Source organism: Hemibagrus wyckioides, linkage group LG26 (assembly GCF_019097595.1).
Source record: "Hemibagrus wyckioides isolate EC202008001 linkage group LG26, SWU_Hwy_1.0, whole genome shotgun sequence".
NCBI classification, from domain to species: domain Eukaryota; kingdom Metazoa; phylum Chordata; class Actinopteri; order Siluriformes; family Bagridae; genus Hemibagrus; species Hemibagrus wyckioides.
In genome coordinates this window covers 1,373,293-1,397,495 of record NC_080735.1, presented here as the reverse complement: position 1 = coordinate 1,397,495, position 24,203 = coordinate 1,373,293, and the positions used below count along the sequence as shown (strand labels likewise).

The window sequence follows — 24,203 nt, the reverse complement described above, 5'->3', positions numbered from 1 at the left end:
TACACTAAAGTGTGTTACACTAAGGTGTAAGGTGTGTTACACTAACGTGTGTTACACTAAGGTGTAAGGTGGGTTACACTAACGTGTGTTACACTAAGGTGTAAGGTGGGTTACACTAACGTGTGTTACACTAAGGTGTAAGGTGTGTTACACTAACGTGTGTTACACTAAAGTGTGTTACACTAAGGTGTAAGGTGGGTTACACTAACGTGTGTTACACTAAGGTGTAAGGTGTGTTACACTAAAGTGTGTTACACTAAAGTGTGTTACATTAAAGTGTGTTACACTAAGGTGTAAGGTGTGTTACACTAAGGTGTGTTACACTAAAGTGTGTTACACTAAAGTGTGTTACACTAAGGTGTAAGGTGTGTTACAGTAAGGTGTGTTACACTAAAGTGTGTTACACTAAAGTGTAAGGTGTGTTACACTAAAGTGTGTTACAGTAAGGTGTGTTACACTAAGGTGTGTTACACTAAAGTGTGTTACACTAAAGTGTAAGGTGTGTTACACTAAGGTGTGTTACACTAAAGTGTGTTACACTAATGTGTGTTGCACTAAGGTGTGTTACACTAAAGTGTAAGGTGTGTTACACTAAGGTGTGTTACACTAAGGTGTGTTACACTAAAGTGTGTTACACTAAGGTGTGTTACACTAAAGTGTGTTACACTAAGGTGTGTTACACTAATGTGTGTTGCACTAAGGTCTAAGGTGTGTTACACTAAAGTTTGTTACAGTAAGGTGTAAGGTGTGTTACAGTAAGGTGTGTTACACTAAAGTGTAAGGTGTGTTACACTAAAGTGTGTTACACTAAAGTGTAAGGTGTGTTACACTAAGGTGTGTTACACTAAAGTGTGTTACACTAAAGTGTGTTGCACTAAGGTGTGTTACACTAAAGTGTAAGGTGTGTTACACTAAAGTGTGTTACACTAAAGTGTAAGGTGTGTTACACTAAGGTGTGTTACACTAATGTGTGTTACACTAAAGTGTGTTACACTAAAGTGTGTTACACTAAAGTGTAAGGTGTGTTACACTAAAGTGTGTTACACTAATGTGTGTTACACTAAAGTGTGTTACACTAAAGTGTGTTACACTAAAGTGTAAGGTGTGTTACACTAAGGTGTGTTACACTAATGTGTGTTACACTAAAGTGTGTTACACTAAAGTGTAAGGTGTGTTACACTAAGGTGTGTTACACTAATGTGTGTTACACTAAAGTGTAAGGTGTGTTACACTAAGGTGTGTTACACTAATGTGTGTTACACTAAAGTGTGTTACACTAAAGTGTGTTACACTAAAGTGTAAGGTGTGTTACACTAAAGTGTGTTACACTAAAGTGTAAGGTGTGTTACACTAAGGTGTGTTACACTAATGTGTGTTACACTAAAGTGTAAGGTGTGTTACACTAAGGTGTGTTACACTAAGGTGTGTTACACTAAAGTGTGTTACACTAAGGTGTGTTACACTAATTTGTGTTGCACTAAGGTCTAAGGTGTGTTACACTAAAGTTTGTTACAGTAAGTTGTGTTACATTAAAGTGTGTTACAGTAAGGTGTAAGGTGTGTTACACTAAAGTGTAAGGTGTGTTACACTAAAGTGTGTTACAGTAAGGTGTGTTACACTAAGGTGTGTTACATTAAAGTGTGTTACACTAAAGTGTAAGGTGTGTTACACTAAGGTGTGTTACACTAAAGTGTGTTGCACTAAGGTGTGTTACACTAAAGTGTAAGGTGTGTTACACTAAGGTGTGTTACACTAAAGTGTGTTGCACTAAGGTGTGTTACACTAAAGTGTGTTGCACTAAGGTCTAAGGTGTGTTACACTAAAGTGTGTTACAGTAAGGTGTGTTACATTAAAGTGTGTTACACTAAGGTGTATTAATTCAGTGTATAAAGCTCATTCATAATTTCCATCTTTATCTTTTCAGACACTGCTCTAATATAAATCAAGTTCATGTAGTGAACGCACCGAGTGAGCTCCGGGTCTGTATGAGGAAGGGGAACCTTGAGGAGGGATGATGTCACCAGAGCGTTGCAGGTTCTCTGGGAAGTCTCTCAGCATGGTGGTGTGGGCTACAGGGGGAACTTCATGATGACCTACACACACACACACAGAGGCCCAACATTAAAAACTAAAAATCTGTTGTATTAGCTGTTTGTGTTGCTAATGAACCCCTGTGAGGATTGTGATCTTGTGGTGGTGAAGGGGGCTGTGAACCTCAGGAGCAACTTCACCACGAGACTAAAGCTCCTGACAGGATGAACAGCTCTGAGGGGAGAGAGGTAGATCTCATGACCTCTGTGAAACCTACATGAGGGACTGAGTGTACCAGTCTGCATTAGGATTAATCAGACTGAACCTGAAGCCAGGACTGATTTTCACACAACCTGAAATTCTAAAAAAAAAAATTGTGCTGATGGTGTGTGATGATGGTGTGTGATGATGTGTGATGATATGTGATGGTGTGTGATGATATGTGATGGTGTGTGATGATGTGTGATGGTGTGTGATGGTGTGTGATGATGTGTGATGATATGTGATGGTGTGTGATGGTGTGTGATGATGTGTGATGATATGTGATGGTGTGTGATGGTGTGTGATGGTGTGTCATGATGTGTGATGGTGTGTGATGATGTGTGGTGTGTGATGGTGTGTGATGATGTGTGATGGTGTGTGATGGTGTGTGATGATGTGTGATGGTGTGTGATGATGGTGTGTGATGATGTGTGATGGTGTGTGATGGTGTGTGATGATGTGTGATGATGGTGTGTGATGATGTGTGATGAAGTGTGATGATGGTGTGTGATGATGTGTGATGGTGTGTGATGGTGTGTGATGGTGTGTGATGATGTGTGATGATGTGTGATGGTGTGTGATGATGTGTGATGGTGTGTGATGGTGTGTGATGGTGTGATGATGGTGTGTGATGATGTGTGATGGTGTATGATGGTGTGTGATGATGTGTGATGGTGTGTGATGGTGTGTGATGGTGTGTGATGGTGTGTGATGATGATGTGTGACAGTGGTGTGATGATGTGTGATGGTGTGTGATGGTGTGTGATGGTGTGTGATGATGTGTGATGGTGTGTGATGATGTGTGATGGTGTCTGATGATGTGTGACAGTGGTGTGATGATGTGTGATGGTGTGCGATGGTGTGTGATGATGTGTGATGGTTTGTGACAGTGGTGTGATGATGTGTGATGATGTGTGATGATATGTGATGGTGTGTGATGGTGTGTGATGATGTGTGATGGTGTGTGATGATGTGTGATGGTGTGTGATGGTGTGTGATGATGTGTGATGATGTGTGATGATGTATGATGGTGTGTGATGATGTGTGATGATGTGTGATGGTGTGTGATGTTGTGTGATGATGTGTGATGGTGTGTGATGGTGTGTGATGATGTGTGATGGTGTGTGATGGTGTGTGATGGTGTGTGATGATGTGTGATGGTGTGTGATGATGTGTGATGATGTGTGATGGTGTGTGATGATGTGTGATGATGTGTGACAGTGGTGTGATGATGTGTGATGATGTGTGATGGTGTGTGATGGTGTGTGATGGTGTGTGACAGTGGTGTGATGATGTGTGATGGTGTGTGATGGTGTGTGATGTTGTGTGATGGTGTGTGATGGTGTGTGATGATGTGTGATGGTGTGTGATGATGTGTGATGGTGTGTGATGGTGTGTGATGGTGTGTGATGATGGTGTGTGATGATGTGTGATGATGTGTGATGATGTGTGACAGTGGTGTGATGATGTGTGATGATGTGTGATGATGTGTGACAGTGGTGTGATGATGTGTGATGATGTGTGATGATGTGTGACAGTGGTGTGATGATGTGTGATGATGTGTGATGGTGTGTGATGATGTGTGATGATGTGTGATAGTGTGTGATGGTGTGTGATGATGTGTGATGGTGTGTGATGATGTGTGATGGTGTGTGATGATGTGTGATGATGTGTGATGGTGTGTGATGATGTGTGATGGTTTGTGATGGTGTGTGATGGTGTGTGATGATGTGTGATGGTTTGTGATGGTGTGTGATGTTGTGTGATGATGTGTGATAGTGTGTGATGGTGTGTGATGGTGTGTGATGATGTGTGATGGTGTGTGATGGTGTGTGATGATGTGTGATGGTGTGTGATGATGTGTGATGGTGTGTGATGATGTGTGATGGTTTGTGATGGTGTGTGATGATGTGTGATGATGTGTGATGGTGTGTGATGGTGTGTGATGATGTGTGATGGTGTGTGATGATGTGTGATGGTTTGTGATGGTGTGTGATGGTTTGTGATGGTGTGTGATGTTGTGTGATGATGTGTGATGATGTGTGATAGTGTGTGATGGTGTGTGATGGTGTGTGATGGTGTGTGATGGTGTGTGATGGTGTGTGATGATGTGTGATGATGTGTGATGGTGTGTGATGATGTGTGATGGTTTGTGATGGTGTGTGATGGTGTGTGATGATGTGTGATGGTTTGTGATGGTGTGTGATGCTGTGTGATGATGTGTGATAGTGTGTGATGGTGTGTGATGGTGTGTGATGATGTGTGATGGTGTGTGATGGTGTGTGATGATGTGTGATGGTGTGTGATGATGTGTGATGGTGTCTGATGATGTGTGATGGTGTGTGATGGTGTGTGATGGTGTGTGATGGTGTGTGATGATGTGTGATGGTGTGTGATGATGTGTGATGATGTGTGATGGTGTGTGATGATGTGTGATGGTTTGTGATGGTGTGTGATGGTGTGTGATGGTGTGTGATGATGTGTGATGATGTGTGATGGTGTCTGATGATGTGTGATGATGTGTGACAGTGGTGTGATGATGTGTGATGTTGTGTGATGATGTGTGACAGTGGTGTGATGGTGTGTGATGATGTGTGATGATGTGTGATGGTGTGTGATGATGTGTGATGATGTGTGATGGTTTGTGATGATGTGTGATGATGTGTGATGGTTTGTGACAGTGGTGTGATGGTGTGTGATGATGTGTGATGATGTGTGATGATGTGTGATGGTGTGTGATGGTGTGTGATGGTGTGTGATGGTGTGTGACAGTGGTGTGATGATGTGTGATGGTGTGTGATGGTGTGTGATGGTGTGTGATGGTGTGTGATGATGTGTGATGGTGTGTGATGGTGTGTGATGGTGTGTGATGATGTGTGATGGTGTGTGATGATGTGTGATGGTGTGTGATGGTGTGTGATGGTGTGTGATGATGGTGTGTGATGATGTGTGATGATGTGTGATGATGTGTGACAGTGGTGTGATGATGTGTGATGATGTGTGATGATGTGTGACAGTGGTGTGATGATGTGTGATGATGTGTGATGATGTGTGATAGTGTGTGATGGTGTGTGATGATGTGTGATGGTGTGTGATGATGTGTGATGGTGTGTGATGATGTGTGATGATGTGTGATGGTGTGTGATGATGTGTGATGGTTTGTGATGGTGTGTGATGGTGTGTGATGATGTGTGATGGTTTGTGATGGTGTGTGATGGTGTGTGATGGTGTGTGATGGTGTGTGATGATGTGTGACAGTGGTGTGATGATGTGTGATGATGTGTGATGATGTGTGACAGTGGTGTGATGATGTGTGATGATGTGTGATAGTGTGTGATGGTGTGTGATGATGTGTGATGGTGTGTGATGATGTGTGATGGTTTGTGATGGTGTGTGATGGTGTGTGATGGTGTGTGATGTTGTGTGATGATGTGTGATAGTGTGTGATGGTGTGTGATGGTGTGTGATGATGTGTGATGGTGTGTGATGGTGTGTGATGATGTGTGATGGTGTGTGATGATGTGTGATGGTGTGTGATGATGTGTGATGGTTTGTGATGGTGTGTGATGATGTGTGATGATGTGTGATGGTGTGTGATGGTGTGTGATGATGTGTGATGGTGTGTGATGATGTGTGATGGTTTGTGATGGTGTGTGATGGTGTGTGATGATGTGTGATGGTTTGTGATGGTGTGTGATGTTGTGTGATGATGTGTGATGATGTGTGATAGTGTGTGATGGTGTGTGATGGTGTGTGATGATGTGTGATGGTGTGTGATGGTGTGTGATGATGTGTGATGATGTGTGATGGTGTGTGATGGTGTGTGATGGTTTGTGATGGTGTGTGATGGTGTGTGATGATGTGTGATGGTTTGTGATGGTGTGTGATGTTGTGTGATGATGTGTGATAGTGTGTGATGGTGTGTGATGGTCTGTGATGGTGTGTGATGATGTGTGATGGTGTGTGATGGTGTGTGATGATGTGTGATGGTGTGTGATGATGTGTGATGATGTGTGATGATGTGTGATGGTGTCTGATGATGTGTGATGATGTGTGATGGTGTGTGATGGTGTGTGATGGTGTGTGATGATGTGTGATGGTGTGTGATGATGTGTGATGATGTGTGATGGTGTGTGATGATGTGTGATGGTTTGTGATGGTGTGTGATGGTGTGTGATGATGTGTGATGATGTGTGATGGTGTCTGATGATGTGTGATGATGTGTGACAGTGGTGTGATGATGTGTGATGTTGTGTGATGATGTGTGACAGTGGTGTGATGGTGTGTGATGATGTGTGATGATGTGTGATGGTGTGTGATGATGTGTGATGATGTGTGATGGTTTGTGATGATGTGTGATGATGTGTGATGGTTTGTGACAGTGGTGTGATGGTGTGTGATGATGTGTGATGATGTGTGATGATGTGTGATGGTGTGTGATGGTGTGTGATGATGTGTGATGGTGTGTGATGGTGTGTGATGATGTGTGATGGTGTGTGATGGTGTGTGATGATGTGTGATGATGTGTGATGGTGTATGATGGTGTGTGATGATGTGTGATGATGTGTGATGATGTGTGATGGTGTGTGATGATGTGTGATGGTGTGTGATGGTGTGTGATGGTGTGTGATGATGTGTGACAGTGGTGTGATGATGTGTGATGGTGTGTGATGATGTGTGATGGTGTGTGATGGTGTGTGATGATGTGTGACAGTGGTGTGATGATGTGTGATGATGTGTGATGGTGTGTGATGATGTGTGACAGTGGTGTGATGATGTGTGATGATGTGTGATGATGTGTGATGGTGTGTGATGGTGTGTGATGGTTTGTGATGGTGTGTGATGATGTGTGATGATGTGTGATGATGTGTGATGGTGTGTGATGATGTGTGATGATGTGTGATGGTTTGTGATGGTGTGTGATGATGTGTGATGATGTGTGATGATGTGTGATGATGTGTGATGGTTTGTGATGATGTGTGATGGTGTGTGATGGTGTGTGATGGTGTGTGATAATGTGTGATGATGTGTGATGGTGTGTGATGATGTGTGACAGTGGTGTGATGATGTGTGATGGTTTGTGATGATGTGTGATGGTGTGTGATGGTGTGTGATGGTGTGTGATGATGTGTGATGATGTGTGATGGTTTGTGATGGTGTGTGATGATGTGTGATGGTTTGTGATGATGTGTGATGGTGTGTGATGGTGTGTGATGGTGTGTGATGATGTGTGATGGTGTGTGATGGTGTGTGATGATGTGTGATGGTTTGTGATGATGTGTGATGGTGTGTGATGGTGTGTGATGGTGTGTGATGGTGTGTGATGATGTGTGATGGTTTGTGATGATGTGTGATAATGTGTGATGGTGTGTGATGGTGTGTGATGGTGTGTGATGGTGTCTGATGGTGTGTGATGGTTTGTGACAGTGGTGTGATGATGTGTGATGGTGTGTGATGGTGTGTGATGGTGTGTGATGGTGTCTGATGGTGTGTGATGGTTTGTGACAGTGGTGTGATGATGTGTGCTGGTGTGTGATGGTGTCTGATGGTGTGTGATGGTGTGTGATGATGTGTGATGGTTTGTGATGGTGTGTGATGGTGTGTGATGATGTGTGATGGTGTGTGATGGTGTGTGATGGTTTGTGACAGTGGTGTGATGGTGTGTGATGGTGTGTGATGGTGTCTGATGGTGTGTGATGGTTTGTGACAGTGGTGTGATGATGTGTGATGGTGTGTGATGGTGTGTGATGGTTTGTGACAGTGGTGTGATGGTGTGTGATGGTGTCTGATGGTGTGTGATGGTTTGTGACAGTGGTGTGATGATGTGTGATGGTGTGTGATGGTGTGTGATGGTTTGTGACAGTGGTGTGATGGTGTGTGATGGTGTGTGATGGTGTGTGATGGTGTCTGATGGTGTGTGATGGTTTGTGACAGTGGTGTGATGATGTGTGATGGTGTGTGATGGTGTCTGATGGTGTGTGATGGTGTGTGATGATGTGTGATGGTTTGTGATGGTGTGTGATGATGTGTGATGGTGTGTGATGGTTTGTGACAGTGGTGTGATGATGTGTGATGGTGTGTGATGATGTGTGATGGTGTGTGATGGTGTGTGATGGTTTGTGATGGTGTGTGATGGTGTGTGATGATGTGTGATGGTTTGTGACAGTGGTGTGATGATGTGTGATGATGTGTGATGGTGTGTGATGGTGTGTGATGATGTGTGATGATGTGTGATGGTGTGTGATGGTGTGTGATGATGTGTGATGATGTGTGATGGTGTGTGATGGTGTGTGATGATGTGTGATGGTGTGTGATGGTGTGTGATGATGTGTGAAGGTGTGTGATGATGTGTGATGGTGTGTGATGATGTGTGACAGTGGTGTGATGATGTGTGATGGTGTGTGATCTTGTGTGATGTTGTGTGATGATGTGTGACAGTGGTGTGATGATGTGTGATGATGTGTGATGGTGTGTGATGGTGTGTGATGGTCTCTGATGGTGTGTGATGGTTTGTGACAGTGGTGTGATGATGTGTGATGATGTGTGATGGTGTGTGATGATGTGTGATGATGTGTGATGGTGTGTGATGGTGTGTGATGGTGTGTGATGATGTGTGATGGTGTGTGATGATGTGTGATGGTTTGTGATGGTGTGTGATGATGTGTGACAGTGGTGTGATGATGTGTGATGATGTGTGATGATGTGTGATGGTGTGTGATGGTGTGTGATGATGTGTGATGGTGTGTGATGATGTGTGACAGTGGTGTGATGATGTGTGATGATGTGTGATGATGTGTGATGGTGTGTGATGGTGTGTGATGGTGTGTGATGGTGTGTGATGATGTGTGATGGTGTGTGATGATGTGTGATGATGTGTGACAGTGGTGTGATGATGTGTGATGATGTGTGATGGTGTGTGATGGTGTGTGATGGTCTCTGATGGTGTGTGATGGTTTGTGACAGTGGTGTGATGATGTGTGATGATGTGTGATGGTGTGTGATGATGTGTGATGATGTGTGATGGTGTGTGATGGTGTGTGATGATGTGTGATGGTGTGTGATGATGTGTGATGGTTTGTGATGGTTTGTGATGTTGTGTGATGATGTGTGATAGTGTGTGATGGTGTGTGATGATGTGTGATGGTGTGTGATGATGTGTGATGATGTGTGATGGTTTGTGATGGTGTGTGATGGTGTGTGATGGTGTGTGATGGTGTGTGATGATGTGTGATGATGTGTGATTGTGTGTGATGGTGTGTGATGATGTGTGATGGTTTGTGATGGTGTGTGATGGTGTGTGATGATGTGTGATGGTGTGTGATGGTGTGTGATGATGTGTGATGGTGTGTGATGGTGTGTGATGGTGTGTGATGGTGTGTGATGATGTGTGATGGTGTGTGATGGTGTGTGATGGTGTGTGATGATGTGTGATGGTGTGTGATGATGTGTGATGATGTGTGATGATGTGTGATGGTGTGTGATGATGTGTGATGGTGTGTGATGATGTGTGATGGTGTGTGATGGTGTGTGATGATGTGTGATGATGTGTGATGATGTGTGATGGTGTCTGATGATGTGTGATGGTGTGTGATGATGTGTGACAGTGGTGTGATGGTGTGTGATGATGTGTGACAGTGGTGTGATGATGTGTGATGGTGTGTGATGATGTGTGATGGTTTGTGACAGTGGTGTGATGGTGTGTGATGATGTGTGACAGTGGTGTGATGGTGTGTGATGATGTGTGATGGTTTGTGACAGTGGTGTGATGATGTGTGATGATGTGTGATGATATGTGATGGTGTGTGATGGTGTGTGATGATGTGTGATGATGTGTGATGGTGTGTGATGGTGTGTGATGATGTGTGATGGTGTGTGATGGTGTGTGATGGTGTGTGATGATGTGTGACAGTGGTGTGATGGTGTGTGATGGTGTGTGATGGTGTGTGATGTTGTGTGATGGTGTGTGATGGTGTGTGATGGTGTGTGATGGTCTCTGATGGTGTGTGATGGTTTGTGACAGTGGTGTGATGATGTGTGATGATGTGTGATGGTGTGTGATGATGTGTGATGATGTGTGATGATGTGTGATGATGTGTGATGGTGTGTGATGGTGTGTGATGGTGTGTGATGGTGTGTGATGATGTGTGATGGTGTGTGATGATGTGTGATGACGTGTGACAGTGGTGTGATGATGTGTGATGGTGTGTGATGGTGTGTGATGGTCTCTGATGGTGTGTGATGGTTTGTGACAGTGGTGTGATGATGTGTGATGATGTGTGATGGTGTGTGATGATGTGTGATGATGTGTGATGGTGTGTGATGGTGTGTGATGATGTGTGATAGTGTGTGATGGTGTGTGATGGTGTGTGATGATGTGTGATGGTGTGTGATGATGTGTGATGGTGTGTGATGATGTGTGATGATGTGTGATGGTCTCTGATGGTGTGTGATGGTTTGTGACAGTGGTGTGATGATGTGTGATGATGTGTGATGGTGTGTGATGATGTGTGATGATGTGTGATGGTGTGTGATGGTGTGTGATGATGTGTGATAGTGTGTGATGGTGTGTGATGGTGTGTGATGATGTGTGATGGTGTGTGATGATGTGTGATGGTGTGTGATGATGTGTGATGATGTGTGATGGTGTGTGATGGTGTGTGATGGTTTGTGATGGTGTGTGATGGTGTGTGATGATGTGTGATGGTTTGTGATGGTGTGTGATGTTGTGTGATGATGTGTGATAGTGTGTGATGGTGTGTGATGGTGTGTGATGGTGTGTGATGATGTGTGATGGTGTGTGATGATGTGTGATGGTGTGTGATGGTGTGTGATGATGTGTGATGGTGTGTGATGGTGTGTGATGGTGTGTGATGGTTTGTGACAGTGGTGTGATGGTGTGTGATGATGTGTGATGGTGTGTGATGATGTGTGACAGTGGTGTGATGATGTGTGATGGTGTGTGATGATGTGTGATGGTTTGTGACAGTGGTGTGATGGTGTGTGATGATGTGTGATGGTTTGTGACAGTGGTGTGATGGTGTGTGATGATGTGTGATGGTTTGTGACAGTGGTGTGATGGTGTGTGATGATGTGTGATGGTTTGTGACAGTGGTGTGATGATGTGTGATGGTGTGTGATGATGTGTGACAGTGGTGTGATGGTGTGTGATGATGTGTGATGGTGTGTTATGGTTTGTGACAGTGGTGTGATGGTGTGTGATGATGTGTGATGGTTTGTGACAGTGGTGTGATGGTGTGTGATGATGTGTGATGGTGTGTTATGGTTTGTGACAGTGGTGTGATGGTGTGTGATGATGTGTGATGGTTTGTGACAGTGGTGTGATGGTGTGTGATGATGTGTGACAGTGGTGTGATGATGTGTGATGGTGTGTGATGATGTGTGATGGTTTGTGACAGTGGTGTGATGGTGTGTGATGATGTGTGATGGTTTGTGACAGTGGTGTGATGGTGTGTGATGATGTGTGATGGTTTGTGACAGTGGTGTGATGGTGTGTGATGATGTGTGATGGTTTGTGACAGTGGTGTGATGGTGTGTGATGATGTGTGATGGTTTGTGACAGTGGTGTGATGGTGTGTGATGATGTGTGACAGTGGTGTGATGATGTGTGATGATGTGTGATGGTGTGTGATGGTGTGTGATGGTCTCTGATGGTGTGTGATGGTTTGTGACAGTGGTGTGATGATGTGTGATGATGTGTGATGGTGTGTGATGATGTGTGATGATGTGTGATGGTGTGTGATGGTGTGTGATGGTGTGTGATGATGTGTGATGGTGTGTGATGGTGTGTGATGGTTTGTGATGGTGTGTGATGGTGTGTGATGATGTGTGATGGTTTGTGATGGTGTGTGATGTTGTGTGATGATGTGTGATGGTGTGTGATGGTGTGTGATGGTGTGTGATGATGTGTGATGGTGTGTGATGATGTGTGATGATGTGTGATGGTGTGTGATGATGTGTGATGGTGTGTGATGATGTGTGATGATGTGTGATGGTGTGTGATGATGTGTGATGGTTTGTGATGGTGTGTGATGATGTGTGATGATGTGTGATAGTGTGTGATGGTGTGTGATGATGTGTGATGGTGTGTGATGATGTGTGATGGTGTGTGATGGTGTGTGATGATGTGTGATGGTGTGTGATGGTGTGTGATGGTGTGTGATGGTGTGTGATGGTGTGTGATGATGTGTGATGGTGTGTGATGGTGTGTGATGATGTGTGATGGTGTGTGATGGTGTGTGATGGTGTGTGATGATGTGTGATGATGTGTGATGGTGTCTGATGATGTGTGATGGTGTGTGATGATGTGTGACAGTGGTGTGATGGTGTGTGATGATGTGTGACAGTGGTGTGATGATGTGTGATGGTGTGTGATGATGTGTGATGGTTTGTGACAGTGGTGTGATGGTGTGTGATGATGTGTGACAGTGGTGTGATGGTGTGTGATGATGTGTGACAGTGGTGTGATGGTGTGTGATGATGTGTGATGGTTTGTGACAGTGGTGTGATGGTGTGTGATGATGTGTGATGGTGTGTTATGGTTTGTGAAGGTGGTGTGATGGTGTGTGATGATGTGTGATGGTTTGTGACAGTGGTGTGATGGTGTGTGATGATGTGTGATGGTTTGTGACAGTGGTGTGATGATGTGTGATGGTGTGTGATGATGTGTGATGATGTGTGATGGTGTGTGATGATGTGTGATGATGTGTGATGGTGTGTGATGATGTGTGATGATGTGTGATGGTGTGTGATGATGTGTGATGATGTGTGATGGTGTGTGACAGTGGTGTGATGGTGTGTGATGATGTGTGATGATGTGTGATGATGTGTGATAGTGTGTGATGGTGTGTGATGATGTGTGATGATGTGTGACAGTGGTGTGATGATGTGTGATGATGTGTGATGGTGTGTGATGATGTGTGATGGTGTGTGATGGTGTGTGATGGTGTGTGATGATGTGTGATGATGTGTGACAGTGGTGTGATGATGTGTGATGATGTGTGATGGTGTGTGATGATGTGTGATGATGTGTGATAGTGTGTGATGGTGTGTGATGATGTGTGATGATGTGTGACAGTGGTGTGATGATGTGTGATGATGTGTGATGGTGTGTGATGATGTGTGATGGTGTGTGATGGTGTGTGATGGTGTGTGATGATGTGTGATGGTGTGTGATGGTGTGTGATGATGTGTGACAGTGGTGTGATGATGTGTGATGGTGTGTGATGATGTGTGGTGGTGTCTGATGATGTGTGATGGTGTGTGATGATGTGTGATGATGTGTGATGATGTGTGATGGTGTGTGATGATGTGTGATGATGTGTGATGATGTGTGATGATGTGTGATGATGTGTGACAGTGGTGTGATGATGTGTGATGGTGTGTGATGATGTGTGATGATGTGTGACAGTGGTGTGATGATGTGTGACAGTGGTGTGATGATGTGTGACAGTGGTGTGATGATGTGTGATGGTGTGTGATGATGTGTGATGGTGTGTGATGATGTGTGATGATGTGTGATGATGTGTGATGATGTGTGATGATGTGTGACAGTGGTGTGATGATGTGTGATGATGTGTGATGATGTGTGATGATGTGTGATGATGTGTGACAGTGGTGTGATGATGTGTGATGATGTGTGATGATGTGTGATGGTGTGTGATGATGTGTGATGATGTGTGATGATGTGTGATGATGTGTGATGATGTGTGATGATGTGTGACAGTGGTGTGATGATGTGTGACAGTGGTGTGATGATGTGTGACAGTGGTGTGATGATGTGTGATGGTGTGTGATGATGTGTGATGGTGTGTGATGATGTGTGATGGTGTGTGATGATGTGTGATGATGTGTGATGATGTGTGATGATGTGTGATGATGTGTGATGATGTGTGATGGTGTGTGATGATGTGTGATGATGTGTGATGATGTGTGATGATGTGTGATGGTGTGTGATGATGTGTGATGATGTGTGATGATGTGTGATGATGTGTGATGATGTGTGATGGTGTGTGATGATGTGTGATGGTGTGTGATGATGTGTGATGGTGTGTGATGGTGTGTGATGGTGTGTGATGGTGTCTGATGGTGTGTGATGGTTTGTGACAGTGGTGTGATGATGTGTGATGATGTGTGATGGTGTGTGATGATGTGTGATGGTGTGTGATGATGTGTGATGGTGTGTGATGATGTGTGATGGTGTGTGATGATGTGTGATGGTGTGTGATGGTGTGTGATGGTGTGTGATGATGTGTGATGGTGTGTGATGGTGTGTGATGATGTGTGATGGTGTGTGATGGTGTGTGATGATGTGTGACAGTGGTGTGATGATGTGTGATGGTGTGTGATGGTGTGTGATGGTGTGTGATGATGTGTGATGGTGTGTGATGGTGTGTGATGGTGTGTGATGATGTGTGATGATGTGTGATGGTGTGTGATGATGTGTGATGATGTGTGATGATGTGTGATGATGTGTGATGGTGTGTGATGATGTGTGATGATGTGTGATGATGTGTGATGATGTGTGATGATGTGTGATGGTGTGTGATGGTGTGTGATGGTGTGTGATGGTGTGTGATGGTGTGTGATGGTGTGTGATGGTGTGTGATGATGTGTGATGATGTGTGATGATGTGTGATGATGTGTGATGGTGTGTGATGGTGTGTGATGATGTGTGATGGTGTGTGATGGTGTGTGATGGTGTGTGATGGTGTGTGATGATGTGTGATGGTGTGTGATGGTGTGTGATGGTGTGTGATGGTGTGTGATGGTGTGTGATGATGTGTGATGATGTGTGATGATGTGTGATGGTGTGTGATGGTGTGTGATGGTGTGTGATGGTGTGTGATGATGTGTGATGATGTGTGATGGTGTGTGATGATGTGTGATGATGTGTGATGATGTGTGATGATGTGTGATGGTGTGTGATGGTGTGTGATGATATGTGATGGTGTGTGATGATGTGTGATGATGTGTGATGATGTGTGATGATGTGTGACAGTGGTGTGATGATGTGTGACAGTGGTGTGATGATGTGTGATGGTGTGTGATGATGTGTGATGGTGTGTGATGATGGTGTGTGATGATGTGTGATGGTGTGTGATGATGGTGTGTGATGATGTGTGATGGTGTGTGATGGTGTGTGATGATGTGTGATGATGTGTGACAGTGGTGTGATGATGTGTGATGATGTGTGATGATGTGTGATGGTGTGTGATGGTGTGTGATGATGTGTGGTGGTGTCTGATGATGTGTGATGGTGTGTGATGATGTGTGATGATGTGTGATGATGTGTGATGGTGTGTGATGATGTGTGACAGTGGTGTGATGATGTGTGATGGTGTGTGATGGTGTGTGATGGTGTGTGATGATGTGTGATGATGTGTGACAGTGGTGTGATGATGTGTGATGGTGTGTGATGATGTGTGATGATGTGTGACAGTGGTGTGATGATGTGTGATGGTGTGTGATGATGTGTGACAGTGGTGTGATGGTGTGTGATGATGTGTGATGGTGTGTGATGGTGTGTGATGATGTGTGATGATGTGTGATGGTGTGTGATGATGTGTGATGATGTGTGATGATGTGTGATGGTGTGTGATGATGTGTGACAGTGGTGTGATGATGTGTGATGGTGTGTGATGGTGTGTGATGGTGTGTGATGATGTGTGATGATGTGTGATGATGTGTGACAGTGGTGTGATGATGTGTGATGGTGTGTGATGATGTGTGATGGTGTGTGATGGTGTGTGATGATGTGTGATGGTGTGTGATGATGGTGTGTGATGATGTGTGATGGTGTGTGATGATGTGTGATGATGTGTGATGGTGTGTGATGATGTGTGATGGTGTGTGATGATGTGTGATGGTGTGTGATGATGGTGTGTGATGATGTGTGATGGTGTGTGATGGTGTGTGATGATGTGTGATGATGTGTGATGATGTGTGATGGTGTGTGATGATGGTGTGTGATGATGTGTGATGGTGTGTGATGATGGTGTGTGATGATGTGTGATGGTGTGTGATGGTGTGTGATGATGTGTGATGGTGTGTGATGATGTGTGATGGTTTGTGATGGTGTGTGATGATGTGTGATGGTGTGTGATGATGTGTGATGGTGTGTGATGATGGTGTGTGATGATGTGTGATGGTGTGTGATGGTGTGTGATGATGTGTGATGATGTGTGATGGTGTGTGATGATGTGTGATGGTGTGTGATGATGTGTGATGGTGTGTGATGGTGTGTGATGGTGTGTGATGATGTGTGATGATGTGTGATGATGTGTGACAGTGGTGTGATGATGTGTGATGGTGTGTGATGATGTGTGATGGTGTGTGATGGTGTGTGATGGTGTGTGATGATGTGTGATGGTGTGTGATGGTGTGTGATGGTGTGTGATGATGTGTGATGATGTGTGACAGTGGTGTGATGATGTGTGATGATGTGTGATGATGTGTGATGGTGTGTGATGGTGTGTGATGGTGTGTGATGGTGTGTGATGATGTGTGATGATGTGTGATGATGTGTGACAGTGGTGTGATGATGTGTGATGATGTGTGATGATGTGTGATGGTGTGTGATGGTGTGTGATGATGTGTGATGATGTGTGATGATGTGTGATGATGTGTGACAGTGGTGTGATGATGTGTGACAGTGGTGTGATGATGTGTGACAGTGGTGTGATGATGTGTGATGGTGTGTGATGATGTGTGATGGTGTGTGATGATGTGTGATGGTGTGTGATGATGTGTGATGATGTGTGATGATGTGTGATGATGTGTGATGATGTGTGATGATGTGTGATGGTGTGTGACAGTGGTGTGATGTGTGATGATGTGTGATGGTGTGTGATGGTGTGTGATGGTGTGTGATGGTGTGTGATGATGTGTGATGATGTGTGACAGTGGTGTGATGATGTGTGATGATGTGTGATGATGTGTGACAGTGGTGTGATGATGTGTGATGATGTGTGATGATGTGTGACAGTGGTGTGATGATGTGTGACAGTGGTGTGATGATGTGTGATGGTGTGTGATGATGTGTGATGGTGTGTGATGATGTGTGATGGTGTGTGATGATGTGTGATGATGTGTGATGATGTGTGACAGTGGTGTGATGATGTGTGATGATGTGTGATGATGTGTGATGATGTGTGATGATGTGTGACAGTGGTGTGATGATGTGTGATGATGTGTGATGATGTGTGACAGTGGTGTGATGATGTGTGACAGTGGTGTGATGATGTGTGATGGTGTGTGATGATGTGTGATGGTGTGTGATGATGTGTGATGGTGTGTGATGATGTGTGATGATGTGTGATGGTGTGTGATGATGTGTGATGATGTGTGATGATGTGTGATGATGTGTGACAGTGGTGTGATGATGTGTGATGGTGTGTGATGATGTGTGATGATGTGTGACAGTGGTGTGATGATGTGTGATGATGTGTGATGGTGTGTGACAGTGGTGTGATGATGTGTGATGGTGTGTGATGATGTGTGATGGTGTGTGATGATGTGTGATGATGTTTGATGATGTGTGATGATGTGTGATGATGTGTGATGATGTGTGACAGTGGTGTGATGATGTGTGATGATGTGTGATGATGTGTGATGATGTGTGATGATGTGTGACAGTGGTGTGATGATGTGTGATGATGTGTGATGATGTGTGATGGTGTGTGATGATGTGTGATGATGTGTGATGATGTGTGATGATGTGTGATGATGTGTGATGATGTGTGACAGTGGTGTGATGATGTGTGACAGTGGTGTGATGATGTGTGACAGTGGTGTGATGATGTGTGATGGTGTGTGATGATGTGTGATGGTGTGTGATGATGTGTGATGGTGTGTGATGATGTGTGATGATGTGTGATGATGTGTGATGATGTGTGATGATGTGTGATGATGTGTGATGGTGTGTGATGATGTGTGATGATGTGTGATGATGTGTGATGATGTGTGATGGTGTGTGATGATGTGTGATGATGTGTGATGATGTGTGATGATGTGTGACAGTGGTGTGATGATGTGTGACAGTGGTGTGATGATGTGTGATGATGTGTGATGATGTGTGATGATGTGTGATGATGTGTGATGATGTGTGATGATGTGTGATGATGTGTGACAGTGGTGTGATGATGTGTGATGATGTGTGATGATGTGTGATGGTGTGTGATGATGTGTGATGATGTGTGATGATGTGTGATGATGTGTGATGATGTGTGATGATGTGTGACAGTGGTGTGATGATGTGTGACAGTGGTGTGATGATGTGTGATGGTGTGTGATGATGTGTGATGGTGTGTGATGATGTGTGATGGTGTGTGATGATGTGTGATGATGTGTGACAGTGGTGTGATGATGTGTGACAGTGGTGTGATGATGTGTGACAGTGGTGTGATGATGTGTGACAGTGGTGTGATGATGTGTGATGGTGTGTGATGATGTGTGATGGTGTGTGATGATGTGTGATGATGTGTGATGGTGTGTGATGATGTGTGATGATGTGTGATGATGTGTGATGGTGTGTGATGATGTGTGATGATGTGTGATGATGTGTGATGATGTGTGATGGTGTGTGATGATGTGTGATGATGTGTGATGATGTGTGATGATGTGTGATGATGTGTGATGATGTGTGACAGTGGTGTGATGATGTGTGATGATGTGTGATGATGTGTGATGGTGTGTGATGATGTGTGATGATGTGTGATGATGTGTGATGATGTGTGATGATGTGTGACAGTGGTGTGATGATGTGTGACAGTGGTGTGATGATGTGTGATGGTGTGTGATGATGTGTGATGGTGTGTGATGATGTGTGATGGTGTGTGATGATGTGTGATGATGTGTGATGATGTGTGACAGTGGTGTGATGATGTGTGACAGTGGTGTGATGATGTGTGACAGTGGTGTGATGATGTGTGACAGTGGTGTGATGATGTGTGATGGTGTGTGATGATGTGTGATGGTGTGTGATGATGTGTGATGATGTGTGATGGTGTGTGATGATGTGTGATGGTGTGTGATGGTGTGTGATGATGTGTGATGGTGTGTGATGGTGTGTGATGGTGTGTGATGATGTGTGATGGTGTGTGATGGTGTGTGATGGTGTGTGATGATGTGTGACAGTGGTGTGATGATGTGTGATGGTGTGTGATGATGTGTGATGATGTGTGATGATGTGTGATGGTGTGTGATGGTGTGTGATGGTGTGTGATGGTGTGTGATGATGTGTGATGATGTGTGACAGTGGTGTGATGATGTGTGACAGTGGTGTGATGATGTGTGACAGTGGTGTGATGATGTGTGACAGTGGTGTGATGATGTGTGACAGTGGTGTGATGATGTGTGATGGTGTGTGATGATGTGTGATGGTGTGTGATGATGTGTGATGATGTGTGATGATGTGTGATGATGTGTGATGATGTGTGACAGTGGTGTGATGATGTGTGATGATGTGTGATGATGTGTGATGATGTGTGATGATGTGTGACAGTGGTGTGATGATGTGTGATGATGTGTGATGGTTTGTGACAGTGGTGTGATGGTGTGTGATGGTGTGTGATGATGTGTGATGGTGTGTGATGGTGTGTGATGATGTGTGATGATGTGTGATGATGTGTGATGATGTGTGACAGTGGTGTGATGATGTGTGATGATGTGTGATGATGTGTGATGATGTGTGATGATGTGTGACAGTGGTGTGATGATGTGTGATGATGTGTGACAGTGGTGTGATGGTATGTGATGGTGTGTGATGGTGTGTGATGGTGTGTGACAGTGGTGTGATGGTATGTGTGATGGTGTGTGTGATGCTCTGTTCAGGTGACAGGTGAATGAAGGTCCACCTGGTTGCAGGTACAGGTGTGTAGAAATGAGGTTTCTCTGTATTGACCTCACCCTGCTGTCACTGCTAATGATATAATGCGAGAGTGATAGTGCATGTGTGCCACCACTAGGGGGGGCGTGATGTCTTTGTTATTGTAAATAAATAAATAAATAAATAAATAAATAAATAAATAAACAACATTTGAAATTTGACTGCTGGGGAAAAAGCTGTAATTTGACCATCAGAGACACTGTCGAGGGTCAAACTGGAATATAAAATGCTCTGTGACTTATACGTCACTCAGTTTGTCTTGCAAAATCTGTAAGAGGAGAAAAAAAACGGAAGGAACTGCTTTACACACACACACACACACACTTCTAATGGACTAGAGTATGGCGTCTGAACTGAACTACTGTGTAATAACTTTGGTTCTGTGTCCAGACGTCAGGTCACTAGTCGCACAACAGCAAATTTTAACCCCACCCACTCATAAGTGGTTAATTCATTTGTACTTGTGTGTGTGTGTGTGTCTGTGTGTGTAAGACCAAACCTATCAGAAGCCACTGGTTCTGCAGTGGGTTGGTGCTTCCTGGTGGGAACTTGACGTCGGTGCTGGGCGTAATCTCACACTCGCTCCGCCCATTCCCCACCGTCACGCCCGCTGTGGTTGGCCCTTCAATACGTGCCAGTGTAAGACTGTGAGGCTGCCATAGGGGTAAATTGTCAGAGGTCAAGGGTCAAAGGTCACTATCTAATGTTTGACAAGTGACGAGAGAGGAACTCACCACTACAGCGACTCCTTCATGGACGAGAGAGGTGGAGGCGTACAGGTGAGAGTCCATTTTCCCCACATACAGAGATGGACTGGACACACATGTTAATGATTACAGAGCAGGGCATTAAAGTATGTGTGTGTGTGTGTGTGTGTGTGTCTTACACAAGCTGTGTCTTGGTGCTGTGCTGCTCCTTTGTAAACTGGTAGGTCCACCTCATGGGGTGTGAGTGTGTATTTTGTGCCATGAATGTGAGATATCGCAGGGTTTCCGTAGCGACGGTGAGGTGAGGCACTCGCCGCAGACCGTCCTGAATCCACAGGTAGACTCCGGCTACAGGCGACTCGAACTTCTGCATCCACAGCATGTCGCCCGAGTCACGGTCCACCGTCACCACCAGACCGTCACTGCTCGAGACAAAGTGGGACATCTCTGTGTCCCACACACACACACACACACACACGTGCTTAAAACAACATAGTTACCTTTTGATGTACATCTGTAGATGGAACTTACTGTAATCATATTTCTGGTCGTCGTATAGAGGAGCGGAGTAATCGTTATAGGTCGCATTCCAGCGCAGTTCCTGTGTCTTAGTGTCAAACATGGTGATCATGTACTCTAAAAAATGATTAAAGATGAAAAACATAACCATAAATGTATGTTACAGTCTGTCATCATATAATCTGTGTGTGTGTGTGGGGGGGGGGGGGGGGGTGTAGCTGAATATACCTGAGTAATGGAGGACACACACACACACACACACCCCAGATGAACATTCCCAGTTGAATAAACACAGAACCAGCTCTATTGCTCTGATCCAGAGCTCTGTGTACTGACCGGTACGTCCGATGTATAGGAGAGGAGCTGATGGACAGATGGAATCAGAGGACGCGGTGCTTAAACTCGTCTGTTTCTCCCCTGTCTGAGGATCCACTACAAACCATGTATCCTGTTTTTTACCTACACACACACAAACACGCACACAAACACACACACAGAGGAAAAAGCTTAAACATCTCAGCATCTAAATGACTCAATACTCTTCATCATTCATCTGAAATTATTCTATTTGATTCAGTGCCAAGACTCTTCATCATGGTACTGATCCAGTCAGGTGTGAGTGATGTGATTCAGCACTGATTCACCTCAATTCACTACTGATCCAATACGATTCAGAACAACTCACTACTGATCTGATTCGATTCAGAACAACTCACTACTGATCCAATACGATTCAAAACAACTCACTACTGATCTGATTCGATTCAGAACAACTCACTACGCCCTCAAGAGAGCAACCCGTAACCTCGAGCGAAAGTGGAGAAAAAACAAATTAGAAGTTTTTAGAATTGCGTATAAAGACAGTTTGTCCAGCTATAGACAGGCTCTAAAAGCTGCTAAGGCTGAACATCTGAGCAATCTGATAGAAATAAACCAGAACAATCCCAGATGCTTATTCAGTACAGGGGCTAAACTAACAAAACATCAGATTTCTGGAGAGAGTATTTCAGAACAGTTTAGTAGTGAGGACTTGATGAATTTCTTCACTAAAAAAACTGATAGTATCAGGAACAAAATATTGGATGTTCAACCACTGACGGCATCTGGTGATCCAGACCACCCTATAGCTCCACACTTAAAGCTACAATACTTTACCAGCATAGGGCAGGAAGAGCTGTATAAACTTATCACCACGGCTAAACCAACAACGTGTCTGTTAGATCCAATTCCAACTAGATTACTGAAAGAAGTGATACATGCAGCTGGAGAGCCTCTTCTTAATATTATTAACTCCTCGTTATTTCTAGGTCATGTCCCAAAATCTCTCAAGTTAGCAGTTATTAAGCCTCTTCTTAAGAAACCGAAACTAGACCCTAATGAAATATCAAATTACAGACCGATTTCAAACCTTCTGTTTATTTAATTGAATTGAATTAAAATTGAATTGAATTGATCTGATTCGATTCAGAACAACTCACTACTGATCTGATTCAATACATACCACTATCATTTACTGATCCAATATGATATGACTCAATTCAGGTCAGATCCAGATTCAGTTCTGTTCAATTCACTCCCCCTCCACCCCCCCTCTCTCCCACCCTCTCTCCCTCTCTCTCAATCTCTCTTTGTCTCTCTCTACCTCCCACTGTCCCCCCACTCCCTCTCTGTCTCTCTCTCCCTCTGTCCCTCTCTTTCCCTCTCTCTCTCTCCCACTCCCTCTCTCTCCCTCTTTGTCTCTCTCTCCCACCCCCCTCTCTCTGTCCCTCTCTCTCTCTCCCCCACTCCCTCTCTCTCTCTCCCACTCCCTCCCCCCCCTCTCTCTCCCTCTGTCCCTCTCTCTCTCCCCCACTCCCTCTCTCTGTCCCTCTCTCTCTCTCCCCTTCTCCCCCCACCCCTTCCCCCCCCTCTCTCCCTCTCTCTCTCTGTCTCAGTATCATGTTTTTTTGTTTAATTGAGAGTGACTCCTGGAATGTAAAACTGATTTGACCGGTTTTGCTCTACCCTTCATGAAAGGAGGAGTGTTCCTCTACTGTGTTTGTATTCAGAGAGAGAACTTCTCTAAGCATTTCCTTCTTCAGATTATTTTTCTCTTCAGACAAGTCCTGGGTGTGTCTCAGGTCCTCATGTCCTTGGTGTGTCTCAGGTCCTCATGTCCAGGGTGTGTCTCGAGTCCTGGGTCTGCCTCATGTCCTCATGTCCTGGGTCTGTCTCAGATCCTCATGTCCTGGGTGTGTCTCACGTCCTTGCGTCCTGGGTGTGTCTCAGGTCCTCATGTCCTAGGTGTGTCTAAGGTCCTCATGTCCAGAATGTGTCTCAGGTCCTCATGTCCTGGGTCTGTCTCAGGTACTCATGTCCAGAGTGTGTCTCAGGTCCTCATGTCCTGGGTCTGTCTCAGGTCCTCATGTCCTGGGTGTGTCTCACATCCTTGCGTCCTGGGTCTGTCTCAGGTCCTCATGTCCTAGGTGTGTCTCAGGTCCTCATGTCCTGGGTCTGTCTCAGGTCCTCATGTCCTGGGTGTGTCTCACGTCCTTGCGTCCTGGGTGTGTCTCAGGTCCTCATGTCCAGAGTGTGTCTCAGGTCCTCATGTCCTGGGTCTGTCTCAGGTCCTCATGTCCAGAGTGTGTCTCAGGTCCTCATGTCCTGGGTCTGTCTCAGGTCCTCATGTCCTGGGTGTGTCTCACATCCTTGCGTCCTGGGAGTGTCTCAGGTCCTCATGTCCTGGGTGTGTCTCACGTCCTTGCGTCCTGGGTGTGTCTCAGGTGCACTACTCTACACCA

At 44.8% G+C, this 24,203-nt stretch overlaps 1 protein-coding gene across 5 annotated transcripts in view; it reads right to left on the bottom strand.

Annotated features, from left to right (window-relative positions):
- ern2 (endoplasmic reticulum to nucleus signaling 2) overlaps positions 1 to 24,203 on the bottom strand; it is a 67,573-nt gene that overhangs the window by 25,815 nt on the left and 17,555 nt on the right. For all 5 annotated transcript variants that reach the window (XR_009203670.1, XR_009203668.1, XR_009203669.1 and 2 more), the window contains 6 exons: positions 21,760 to 21,882; positions 21,436 to 21,540; positions 21,084 to 21,351; positions 20,932 to 21,010; positions 20,697 to 20,850; positions 1,966 to 2,093 (listed from right to left, as the gene is read on the bottom strand). Coding sequence is in view for 1 of the 5 variants with exons in the window: in XM_058380525.1 (XP_058236508.1) it covers positions 1,966 to 2,093; positions 20,697 to 20,850; positions 20,932 to 21,010; positions 21,084 to 21,351; positions 21,436 to 21,540; positions 21,760 to 21,882 (857 nt within the window). In the remaining 4 variants the exon portion in view is untranslated. The remainder of the gene's footprint in view (positions 1 to 1,965; positions 2,094 to 20,696; positions 20,851 to 20,931; positions 21,011 to 21,083; positions 21,352 to 21,435; positions 21,541 to 21,759; positions 21,883 to 24,203) is intronic.